Below are 13944 nucleotides of genomic sequence, written 5' to 3' on the forward strand. Positions count from 1 at the left end.
AATAGCATTTGACAGAAAAGGGTTTTGGCAACCTGGAGAAATTGACCACGCTGTTAGAAAACATCTATAGCAAGTTGATGAGGGTGGTGAGAATATTCAAGAAGCTAAAAGAATGGTTCACAATGACCATTGAAGACAAGGATGCATGTTATTGCCAGATTTGTTCAACTTGGTATTGGAAGCCATAATGGCTGTAGCACTGATCGATGAAACAGGAAGAGTCATGTTATGTGGGCGGAGAGTGGATAAACTTAGATTCACAGATGATACTGAGCTCACAGCATTGACCAAGGAGGATTTACAGAGAATAACTGACAAAGTAGATCAGGAAAGTGGAAAATTTGGAATGAAGATCACTACAGAGAAGACAATAATTATTGCAACTGCAAGATAAGAGGAAGACGTAAAGATCCAACTTGGAGACAAAGAACTAGAACAAGTGGAAACATTTGCGTACATTGGAGGACTGTATACAGAAGAATGGGAATTGTGAAGATGACATAAAAGAACTACCAGACTTGCTGGTATTGCATTTGAAAAACTATGCAAGGTCTGGAAGACTCAAGACATTTCAATAAAAATGAAAATCAGCATATCTGAGACAACTGTCTGCTGCTCAGACAGGTCGGAATGTTGGACTATGAAGAAAGCTGATGAACGAACTATATTGGCTGCAAAATGAAGTGGCTGAGGGAAATACTGAGTTTCAAGAAAGCAAAACATAAAAAAGGAAATGAGAAGATAGCTGTTACAGACAATCCAAAACAGATGATTGTGATAGCTTGGATTTGTGTCAAGAATGGACCTGGAAAAGATACCATACCTGACAATACATATCAAAATGCAAGGACCTAGAAGACAGGAAGACCAATGATGTATTGGATTGACATGGTAGAGAATGACATAGAATAAAAAGGTTTAAGGATTAACTAAGCCACAGAGCTGGTACAAGACAGAAATACGGGAAACACTTCATTCAGTCCCATCGTCTCTTCTGAGCTGACGGACAGGAATCAAAGAGAAGAAGACAGAAGACCCTTTTTATACAGAAGTACAGTGATATTCATATTCTAGGAGCATGTTTAAACCTATGTTAAATTGAGTGGTTTTTTCCCCCACAAAAGAAAGATAAAATGGGAAGTCTTGTTCCAAACTAGGTCACTGGAGAGAAACGTTCATTTGTGGCTCTTATCTGGTACAGCAGCAGTGACACTCTGGCAAATCAGAATAAATTTGAGCAGCCTTCCCACTAAACTTAGGGCTCATCTGAGATCTACCTAACTATCTGACTAGGTTTATCAATTGGTTGGTTTTACCATGACTACACAATTTGAGTCTCTCTGTGTAACCCCTCTCTACACACTTTTCCCAAACATGCAATCACACATGTATTTGAGGATCTGAGTTGTATCATCCACTCAGCAGCCACTCAGAAATATACAATAGCTTTGCCAGAATATATCTTTGTTCTCTCAGGGCCTGATTTTAAGTCCTTAGATGTCAATAGGAGTCTTTCCACTGATCTGACCTTCAAAGATGTATTAGCATAGAATCATAGGACTGGAAGGGACCTCAAGAGGTTATCTAGTCCAGTCCCCTGCACTCATGGCCGAAATGGTCTAGATAATATTTAGCCCTGATAGGTGTTTATCTAACCTGCTCTTAAAAATCTCCAATGACGGAGATTCCCAACCTCCCTAGGCAATTTATTCCAGTGGTTAACCACCCTGACAGTTAGGAATGTCCAACCTAAACCATCCTTGCTGCAACTTAAGCCATTTGCTTCTTGTCCTATCCTCAGGGGTTAAGAAGAACAATTTTCCTCCCTCCTTCTTGTAATGACCTTTTATGTACTTGGAAGCATAATTATACATGACTAATTTGCTCATGGAGTTTGATCCTGTACCACTGAAGTCAATAGAAGCTTTGCCATTGGCTTCACTTGGTGTGTGATCAGGCAAGATACTCAATTACCCCAAAACAGGGGTGGTTCTCAAAACCATGAGAAGTTTTAGCCCTATGGAGCAAGTTATTTGGATACTCCCATCAAAAACAACATGCGACTGTGCCACATTTCCAGGCACAAGATTTTTTCCTCCAAAGTACTTGCTGGAATAAACGGTGTGCAAGAGGATTGTCAATACAGAACTCTCTACTTGTCATTTTACACACTTCTCAGGTTTATCGGAAAAGAAAATTAAGCATTCAGGGACATGTGTGGCTTTGTGGCACTTCTGAAAACTGTGATGCCCTAGAACAATGAATGTTCATCCATATATACAGTTTATTCACTTGTGCAAACAGATATGAGGACTTACCTCTGTGTTATATGAAGTTATTAAAGTATAATCAAGTGAAACTTGCTAATACAAGTTAGAACTGGTTTATTTAATTAATTAACACAAGAAAATTCAGCTGAATGAAAGCTGCTTATCAGATGAAAAAGAGGATTGCAATATTATATGATGTGTGTCACACCTCTCAGTGGAACAAAAGGCATTTGTCCACTAAGAGATGAGATAGCTGAAAAGGAAGTTTGTGACAAGTCTTAAACCACTTTGGTGCTTCTAAGCGAACCTAGCATATAGAACAACATACACCTCCAAAACAGCCCCTTGTATCAGGAATACAGCCTTTGAAATTCTGTCATTCCATTAGCCATAGAATTTTGACCACCAGAGAAAGCATGTAGCAAAATCTAACAGTAAACTTTGGTGAGCCACATGGCACAAAATGCTGCCACTGTAACTGTGAAATGTTGTAACACCGACTGTTAGAAACAGACCGTCTTCTTAAAATCTAGTCTGTTTAAAAGAAAGTGTTTAAAAGTAGTTTCACATGCCACATCTGCCCCCAAATCACTTTTCTATGTTTACTATTGTTTTCTCTCTCCTGTTGCAGTGTGGAAGACTCACACAAACAGAGGAAACAGACTGGATATACAGAAGCAAGACCAAACATTACTACACACAGACTGCTCTCAAATGCATGAAGTAAAGAAAATGAAAAACCAAAAATAATTTATCTAATCTTTCAACTTCAATTGTTATGTGAACAATAGTAAGTGAAAATATTCAGATAGAAGTGGATTTGTTGTTCAAGTATTAAGAGCTTTCAAAACAGCCAAGATTACATTTCATGTGTGAACACTCTTGTGAACAGTTATTTACACTGTTGTTCATGGGAAGCAAGAGCACGGTGACCAAGCCTGTAGATAAAAAACTTGCTCATCTGAATATCTGTAAATTTAAAGGGATTATGAATACTAACCAAATGAATTGGTGGCATATGTTTGCAAGCAGACTCAGACTTGTTGTTGTTGTCCAATCTTAAAATTACACTGTTTGATACCAAAGAGAAGTTAAATAAAGTGGGGTCTGCTCTGCTACACATTTTTGCCCCTGTTAAGATTTTCCTTTTACTGCCCCTGCTTTCAGGGTCACTTACTGGCACATAACTTCCATTATCATTTACATCACCTCTGAAATTGGCCAAATTAGTTTTCAAAAAATAAAAGATACTTCAGAAACCATGGACCCAAATCTGCCACCTTTAGTCACTCTGAGCAGTACCTTGCTTTGGGCCAAGTGCAAATGGCTTTAATTGGACTACTCCTGGAGCAAGGCACTACTCATCCGTGAGTAAGGATGGCAGAATTAGATCCATTCATTGAGCAATTCTAATTTATTTTTAAAAGTTTTAAGCATAATGCTAGATACTGAATGTATAAAACAAAGGGAGCTACAGTATAAAGTATTGTGTTAAAAATATTATTCTTAATTTGCAAGATGGAAACCATTGATTTTTTTTATAAAATACAGTAATGTAATCCTGTTAAAGTCTAATAGAAAAAGAAAGTACATGGGCCACTATATATAGAAAGTTAAATACAAATTAGGAGCAAATACTGGCTCAGTCAAAGCACCACAAATTTCTTTAACACTTACACAATTTAGATGAACAATATTTTCATTCATTCACACAGTTCAGTATAAATATAAAACAAGGTACCCCTTAAGCATTTTAAGTAACAAATTAAACATTTACGTTTTTTACTGTGCAGTGAGGCTTAACATTTATGCAGCTTCAAAACCAAAGTACAGCCTCAAGGGACGCCTCTCCACTGACAAATTAATACCTTAGAGAATAGAGCTGAATGGTGGCAATGAACTCATTTGTTCCCCCAATAATGAAGAATGACTCTTTCTTTACCACATCTGTGACTGTTGCTATGGTGACCCAGACTTACCTCATTGCTTCTCGAAGTGCCCCACGTTCACTAAGAGTCGTATGCTTGATGTCATCAAAATTATTTTCTAGCATCTCACAGTTCTGCAATAAATGGAAAAATCCACATTAGATTCTTAAGCAGCATTCTAGCATCATAAATTATATTCACTGTAGAGCAAACATAACTGATTTATATTGTTTATATATTCACGCAAATTATGCATTCTGTTTTAATTGCATAGAAGTCATTAAAAGCGACACTGTGAATTCAGTAACAAAGTAAGAACAAAAGCTTATGATATGGTTGTCATGGAAATCCTTTTATCAGTGTTCTATAGAGTGGTATATAGAATTTTCTTCTATATCAATTTTTTTGAAGGAATAACAGATGTGTTCTTTTGCAGTAAAAAATGCTACAAAACTACTGTTATATCTAACAGACAAACTTACAAATGTGCCAAAGTAGAATTACAATAGGCTGAATTTAGACATCATAATCTATACATTAAATTCTGTACAAATGAAACATTCCATATTACATGAAAAGACTAATCAACCTAAATACTATGAGTTTCAAAATGTTGTAGCAAACTTTAAGATAATCTGTTTACAAAGATATCACAACAGCTGATTAAGTTTTTTTTTCCAAACTGAAGAAGCGAAGGCTCTAGTATTTCCAAATGAAAAGACTGTAGTATTTCCATTTCATTAAAATGAAATTAGCATTTTTGTGAAAATATTTTTTTTTAAATTATACCAAAATAGGCTTCTCCTTATGTAATCTGTTAATTCTTAGCAAACATATAGCAAGCTCCACTATTCAGAGTGCTGCCCCTTTTTTCCTCTACAAATTCCTATTGAAACAACAGGCCTGATTCTCTATTGCTATGTACCTTCTGAAGTCATTTTTAACTTTGCAAAGTGAGTACCTTTTGGGAGGCATAATATTGAGTTTTAGAGAAATACAACACAAATATTATTACTATTATTCAATTACTATTTTCATTCCACACTTATAATTGCTAAAGTAACAATGTTTATCAGAATCAAAATTCAGCTTACACAAAATAATTCACATTTTGAATTTAATTATTTACATTTTATTCTTATTTTACATGTAGTTTATCATTATTTATAATATATAGATGAATTTTACAGTGCACATCTTAAAAGATAAAAAAGGACAAATGGAACATATGAATGTAATATACCCTTCTCTTCTGTCAACACATTTTACATTTTCATAATTATATCCAATCTATGGCTATCACAATTATTATATATATCTTGCATGAAAGAAAAAAAATACTATTCAGGCTTCTGTATGTAACTTTATTAAAAGGTCTTATCAGCTTGTCCAGCTAATATCAAAATTAGTCTTTTACTTTGAACTAATGCTACAGAAATTAATACATACTATTAAACAACTTACTGTACATGCAATAAAAAAATTCAAATCAGTAAAAATAATTCGAAATAAACTTACATGAGTAAGGAACTTTCTCCATGTCATCTCTTTTTTTAAATGCCATTTAAAAACCACTACATGCTACCATACTACCAAGATGGCCATTGGATTAAGTTTTTTCCTCACATGCAGTACAATCAGTACTCCTTTGTATGGTAAAATCCTTCTCACCACACTCAGTTGGTCAACGAGAGTACTCAAGTCAGTACTCTCAGTTTAAGTCAGTAAGGCAAGCAGAATTTAGCCCTACAAGAAAATATTTATTTATTTAGATTTGTGTGCATTGTTCTTTGGGCTGTAAACTCATATACGGACAGGTCAATTCTATAAAATACATCTGAGAAATTCAATTTGGCAATGCCAGTATTTCATAGAAATGTAAGGCTGAAGGAACCTCAAGAGGTCTTCTAGTCTATCCCCCAGGGCTGTGGCAAGATTAAGAATCCCAGACTATCCCTGTCAGATGTTCGTGCAACCTGTACTTAAAAACCTTCAATGATGGTGATTCCATATAAGCGCTCCTGATCCACCATAACCCCCAAACAAAGCTGTGTGAATAACTGATTTTTTTTTTTTTTTTGGTTTGCTGGCAATTCTGAAACACACATACACACACACAAATACACTTTTCAGAAAACCAAGTAGTAAACGCAATTTATTTTGGGTCAAATAAAACATTTATTTTGACCTGAACCAAAATGTTTTGTTCTGATTTTGACATTTATATTTATTTTTAAAAAACCTAAAGGAAATTTCAACACAAAAAGCTATTTCAAATCAAAGAATCTAAATGCTATTTCAAAAATGACAAAACACAATCTTTTCATTTTTAATTTTTTTTTAAACTTTTGTTTGTTTGTTTTTAATTAAACATTTTTGCTATATGTACACAAATTCATGACATTTTTCATGTGACCCAAATCTGCATTATTTGCCAACCAAAGTTTTGGGCAACACATTTTCTCCAGGTCTACTCAACACTAAATGCTTCTTCACAACCAAATGAAATCAGACTTTCTACTCCTCCAAAAAAACTGGGGTAAGAGACGGGATTTGGGGCATGCCAAACTCAACAGCCAAAGCTCTGTTGCTCAAAAGTGAAGGAGGAAGATAAGTTCAAGAGCACAGGGCCCTTCATTGAGAACACCGTACTTCCAGCCATAGTTGGACACCATCTAGGAACCATGAGCTGGAATATTGTGGGTATAAAATATGAGGAGAGAGACACAGGAAAATCATACAGGATTTTACAGAGCAAAATCAGCCCCCTTTCAATTGCACCTGTAAACAAACTGGAATACATTACCAACAGTGCTCCATAGATTCCAAGTGGAAAGCACTGCTAAGTACCACCAGAGTCTGCTCTAGCCAACTTTTCCTCATGGTCTATGTAGAGCACATTACGTTTATTTAGTTGGAGAGTAACAAAGGTGGTAAATCCACATTCAAAGAAAAGTCTGCAATCTTCTAGCCTAGGAACGGGCTAACGAATAATCCCCCTTGACATGCAAGAGTAGCCAAGGAATCAACAAGGCACCCAATTTACAAAGCTAGACCAATAAATGCAATCTCCTTTTTTTGAGACAGAAGATCTTACTCCTGTCATTTCCATCAATTGCTTTCAACCAACATTACCTTTGCCTTTCCCAGTTTGAACTGCAGCCAACTAGCTCTCATCCAAGGCCCAATCTTGGCTAGACACTGGAAGAGCCATCAACTTCATCATGCAAAGCAGATGAACTAGAGACACATGTGTGAACTAGGACAAGCATCCCATACCACTTAATTATCCCGCCCGTGGTTTTTCACACATGTGAGTGGACACAGCAGTACACCTCAGGAGTGAGCCCTAGGGTCAGCAGAGCAATCATCCAATCCTCTGAGAGAAAACAGAATGGACCCACTCCATCCACACCTATCAAGGTATTCAGGTGCACCTTTATGGTGTATACAAGAATCAGCATGGACACTTGATTTCTTTAACCATTTCTGAAAGGATATCACTGTCCCACAAGACAAGTACAGTCTTTTATTGTGATCATACATAAAGCCTTTCAGCACCCCTTGCAAACACATAAAAGCATAAGACCTTGTTGATCAGTCAAGCTCAGATATGACTTTCACCACCAGCTCTCACAGCTATTTAAAAATACCTTTTCAGGGGAGAATGGCAATTGTGTATGGTTTGCAACTATCATTCCTAATTAGTGGGATTCAATAATCAAAGTAATTTTGTTCAAGGCCTTGAATTTTCTGGATATCCGTGAAGTACTCGGAAAAGGAAAAGGACACTCAACCCAAGGAATCTTATCCACTTGTATGTGGGGATCAGAAACGGAATCCTCGGTCTGCAATAGCTGGGGTGAAACTGCTGCAAGGCCACTACTGCAGTATATGGGCAGAAGTAGCAGCAGCAGGCTGTTGCTTCCCCACAAAAATGGAAAACGAACACCTGCCCAATGGTCACTCGTTACCAATGATTCCAAAGATATAAGTAAATAAAAATTAAAGTCAGCTTTTGGCTGAGACCAAGCGTAAAAAATTTCAGCCAACAAAAAAGAGTTTTTCAAAAAGTTATGAACATATGAAAACAGGAAGTTCTAATGCAAGTCTAATCATGCTCTTCACTACAGCACTGGCAAATGCCACAACTTTGACAAACCATGATCAGGATGAATTGTAAATTCAGAAGTCTAAAAGGGAAAAAAAGGATAAAACTCACTGTACTGTATATATCAATAAAGGCTAGATTAATATCATAAATATATTGCATAGGACAGTTGTATTTTTTTGGTCCATGACACTGCAAAGACTTAACTATAATGAGCAATTAAACTCCCAGGTGTTCAGGTTTCAGCAGCAATTATAGTAGAAAATGTAACCACAAGCAATGAAAAAAAATTGTCTTTGGTGGCTTTCTGCCAAGTTTTTCCCCATGGGTCTAGATAAGGTCTAAAAGTTTCATGTGCGATGGAATAATTATATAGTATTTTATATCTTAGTTCTGTTAACATTCATATAGTGCTATATGATACCAAATCAAACAACACCCCAAAGAGGTTTATGATAGAAAGCAAATACAAGGAGACATGATTAAAGTCAAAACTAAATGAAACAAGGTCATTAGACGTCGTGCTATTATTCATAAAACCAAAAGGAAATGAAAGCCTAAAGTCTATTTAAAAAAAATTCTAACATAAATCACTTCAAATAAAAGGTCAGGTTTCAGGTTCTGAAATGAACTGGAAGTGAGAGGGATTGGAAAGAAGTTCAGATACATAAATAAGTGGTTTATTTAATAGATATTAGACCTGAACTAAAGCGTACTACTGTATCAAAATGGAAAAAAATTCTTGCAGACTCAAGGCTCCATTTCCACAGGGAATAAATTGAACCGATTAAATTTCATCCTGTCTCTCTACAAAATAATAATAATTACCACATTTAAATAAACCCATCACATATGAAAAAATACAAAAGTTCACCATTCTATACTAGTTCTTTATGACTATACAGGTTACTACAGAAAGACTAAATATAAGAACATTGAATACAAAGAGAATATTACAATAATACCACTGAAAAAAAGTAACAGTCCTTCTCACCTTCCCCCAGTCCCCACCCAAGAGCTGCCAATGACTGCAGGAGGTGGGTAATTGTCCTGGTCACAACCCAGAAAATCCCCATCCTTCAGATTCACTGAACATTGGCATCATCTGATGGCCTCCCCAGCCCACTAATGGAGCTTGAATCTCTGCCACAGGGAACACAGGAAGGAAGGCACGTTATGGGAGCAAAGCAAAGAAAATTGATGGGGCACCTGTACAGTGAGGGATGAAGAGGAAGGGTGGATCTCGGGAAAGAAGGGAGATGAATTAAAAAACCCTAACACTAACATGACCTGCACCTAACATAACCAGGAAAATTTTGCTATCATTTGTCTATTGCAATTTGTCTGCCTTATCTATATAGATTGTAAGATCTTTTGGGCAGTGACTGTGTCTCCCTGAACTATGTTTGCACCATACCTAGCACATTTTTAACTAATAAATAACAATAGCAACTTGAGATCTGAACACAAACTTCACAATGCGGGACTCTGCCTCTAACAGGCTGAGCAAGGCCAAGGACTCCAAAACACCTTCAAACATGGAGGAAATTCAGAATTTCCCAAATCAGGCCCTTGACTGTTAATAAGGGTTGAACTAATGAGAAGGCTTACACCAGGTGTAAGAATTACACTGGTCTACAATTTTTGAGAAGTCGTCTGCTTCAGAGATACAATGTGCTATTTATTATGTATTTTGATGTGCTGAATTCAAATATGACAATTAAAACAACTGATTGGCTACTGTTTCTAAGATATTTAAATTTTTACATTTTATATCTATGTATATTGTGTAGATAGTAGAGTTTTAATCATAAATTGTAAACCTAGGTCTTTTCATGTGTTTATGGTTGCTTTACATGATAATATTTCACCTGTCCTGTTTATGTAACACTTTAAAAATCAGCAAAAGCGTTATATAAATAAAATTTATTATGAAACAAAAGGCAAAAAACTATTATGTACATAGTTTAGTCCTATTCAGTGTCTACTCGGCGCTTCTTGGCTTGTCTCTTGTATGCCTTGAGGAGGTTTTCCACCAACAACCTGTAGTTGTCTGCCTTGTTGTTTCAGAGAAAATGTATTGCCACTAACTGGAAGGCTTTCCATGTCGTCTTTTCCTTGCCATGCAGTGCATGGTCAAATGCATCATCTCGAAGAAGTTCACGAATCTGAGGACCAACAAAGACACCTTCCTTTATCTTAGCTTCACTTAACCTTGGAAATTTTCCATGGAGGTATTTGAAAGCTGCTTGTGTTTTGTCAATGGCCTTGACAAAGTTCTTCATCAGACCCAGCTTGATGTGTAAGGGTGGTAACAAAATCTTCCTTGATTCAACAAGTGGTGGATGCTGAACACTTTTCCTCCCAGGCTCCAATGACTGTTGGAGTGGCCAATCTTTCTTGATGTAGTGGGAATCTCTTGCACGACTATCCCATTCGCAGAGAAAACAGCAGTATTTTGTGTATCCAGTCTGCAGACCAAGCAAGAGAGCAACAACCTTCAAATCGCCACAAAGCTGCCACTGATGTTGGTCATAGTTTATGCACCTCAAAAGTTGTTTCATGTTGTCATAGGTTTCCTTCATATGGACTGCATGACCAACTGGAATTGATGGCAAAAGATTGCCATTATGCAGTAAAACAGCTTTAAGACTCGTCTTTGATGAATCAATGAACAGTCTCCACACATCTGGATCGTGAACGATGTTGAGGGCTGCCATCACACCGTCAATGTTGTTGCAGGTTACAAGATCACCTTCCATGAAGAAGAATGGGACAAGATCCTTTTGACGGTCACGGAACATGGAAACCCTAACATCACCTGCCAGGCGATTCCACTGCTGTAGTCTGGAGCCCAACAGCTCTGCCTTACTCTTGGGTAGTTCCAAATCCCTGACAAGGTTATTCAGTTCACCTTGTGTTATGAGGTGTGGTTCAGAGGAGGAGGATGGGAGAAAATGTGGATCCTGTGACATTGATGGTTGGACCAGAAGTTTCATCCTCTTCCTCGTCTGACTCAAGTGAGAATGATTCTGGTGCATCAGGAACCGGCAGTCCTTCTCCGTGGGGTACACCTTTCCCAACTGGAGGCACCATGCAGAAGTAACAATTGCTGGTATGATTTGTTGGCTCTCTCCAAATCATTGGCACTGCAAAAGGCATAGATTTCCTTTTCCTGTTCAACCACTGGCGAAGATTTGTTGCACAAGTGGTGCAGCATATGTGTGGGGCCCACCTCTTGTCCTGATCTCCAATTTTGCAGCTAAAATAAAGGTGATAGGCTTTCTTAACCATAGTGGTTATACTGCGCTTTTGTGATGCAAAAGTCACTTCACCACAAACAGAGCAGAAGTTATCTGCACTGTTCGCACAAGTACAAGGCATCTCTGCTCACTTTGGCTAAACAGAAATGTGTCCCTTTGCAAAATCAAACACTGACAAATAAGAGAGCACGACACTGTATGATTTCTAGAGCTGATATAGCGCAATTTATTCAGCAGAGTGATGTAAGCTTCGTTATGATTGCATCATCCATGACTTCTAGGAATAACATGATGCAAGTCATATCGTGTATGACGCAATACCAGCTTCAGATTGCATCATTCATTGTTTTGCCTAGAAAGCAAGTACTGTCCAAACCCAGTCATAGATTTATTCATAGATCCAGTCAAAGATGTATTTTAGTCATTTCTGGTTTAAATTGAGATCCCTTCCCTTTATAACTCACTTATCCTCCGCCATTCCCAAGTCAAGGGTCGTATATACTGACCCAATAGCATATCTTGAAAACTAGAGCCAATCAACAATTTTAAGCATCATTTTCGTTCTCAGTGACCCAGAATTAGTAAAGTTTGACTACATTTATTTCAGAAGCATTTTGGCTGTAGAGCAGTGTTACCTGTGTGTTAGGGTTGTGACAGAAGTGAAGTCTTACTTTCAAAAACATCCTTCTAACCCTTCAACAGCCTCATGCTTTTGTAAAGTGGTCTGTACTTCCTGGCTGTGCCCTGCCTTTTCTTCAGTTACTGTTACAAAAGTGATTCTTTATTCAAGCTCCTAGCTCAAAGTCAGATCCTGAAGTACCTTCTGGCTCTGAAACTCACAGAGTATCTAAAACACACTCGTGCTGCCTAGTGTCATCATACAGAGTCTCCCTAAGTCACAGCAGGCACTGTTACTACACTACATCATGGAGGGCTTAGGAGTCTGAGTTTTGACAAGATCATTATCCCATAACCCAAGCTAAACCATCCTGAGAGCTACTACTGATCAAGGAACTGATCCCACTCCCACTGAAATCAATTGCAAATCTCTCATTGACTCAGATGAGGGCAGGATCATGCTCTAAGCCATTTTCTGGTAGTTTAACTGTATCTTGAAATACTTTACATAAGAATTTCAAAGATATCAGTATTACAGATAAGGTCTTACACACATTTCTAGGTAGTTGGGGGAAAAAATCTTTTGATCTGACAATAGCTGTAAGACCTATTCTAAAGCTGCCTGTATCACTGAAGTTGAGTAGATATCTTATCCTACTTGACATGCTGCAAATCAAAAGTATTTTTTTAAATACCCTCTACCTTTTTGTGGAGAGGGTCTTTAGGTGGAAATACTATTGTCCAGTGGGACTACTGAATTCTTGAAGTTAAGAGGTACAACATTATTTTAAGAAATATTAACCACTTTGCTTAGGAAGATCAAGCTTCCTCCAAATATTTATGGAGACAAATTTTACAATGTTTACTGAGGAAAACCTCCCATAATATCAATATGAATGTTACTTTAGTAAAGACTGCAAGAAATGTACAATGATTCCTGTCTCTAAAAAATTAGCAGCTCTAACCTTTGGGGCTTGAATTTTCTGTTGCTGCTGATGCTAGAGCATGATGCTTTAAAGGGTGAACTTTCATGCCCCAACTCCTACCTTAAAAAAAGAAGTACATAAACATGGTTTCAGTTAAAAATATAATATTCTTCAGATATTTGACATATGAGGATATCTAATTTTTTTTCATTAATGGCCAGATCTCAAGACCACAGAAGTGAATGGGAATCTTTCCATTCATTTCGACTGGCATTACATCTGATAAATGACATCGGTGTAAAGCCTCAAACAAGACCTATACATAAACTATTGCTTATTTTAAAATCCAAAAGCCTGCTTCAGTAGCAAATGGTGAATAATTTTCAATATTCTGAGTTTAGAAGTACTGAGTATATGGGGTCATTTGTTTTCAAAAGTTGCCTTGCTTCCTAGGGAAGCGATATGAGATTTGTTCCAAGTGTAGGTATTCCTTTAGCAGTTACATCCTCATTGCATAAGTGGGGTTAATTGCTGTGCTCTGGAGGTTTATTTCTTTGCAACGATAATAAAAATGTTCCAAGTGTTCGTGCTGTTTTATTAATTTTTTTCTTTGCCCACTTTACTCCAACAGGTACATCTCAAAGAACATTTCTGTGGGGAAAAAAATCTATCATTAAACAACAAGTTTGGATCCAATAGTGATTGTTTTCATTTTAGCATTTTTTTTCTTCCACCAATTCACAGGATGATAATCAAACATTTCCTTTTCTTAAATCAGAAGAAACCTCAGCAGCAAAGTCTAACTGTGCCTGTCTGTTCCACAACAGA

General features: G+C 37.1%; 1 protein-coding gene across 15 annotated transcripts in view; it reads right to left on the bottom strand.

The window, feature by feature from the left end:
• Positions 1-13944, bottom strand: part of DPYD (dihydropyrimidine dehydrogenase) — a 612292-nt gene that overhangs the window by 516566 nt on the left and 81782 nt on the right. For all 15 annotated transcript variants that reach the window (XM_065555590.1, XM_065555591.1, XM_065555592.1 and 12 more), the window contains one exon: positions 4250-4332. In XM_065555590.1, the coding sequence (XP_065411662.1) occupies positions 4250-4332 (83 nt within the window). The remainder of the gene's footprint in view (positions 1-4249; positions 4333-13944) is intronic.

The sequence above is a fragment of the Chrysemys picta genome, chromosome 8 (genome assembly GCF_011386835.1).
Source record: "Chrysemys picta bellii isolate R12L10 chromosome 8, ASM1138683v2, whole genome shotgun sequence".
In the NCBI taxonomy this organism is placed as follows: domain Eukaryota; kingdom Metazoa; phylum Chordata; order Testudines; family Emydidae; genus Chrysemys; species Chrysemys picta.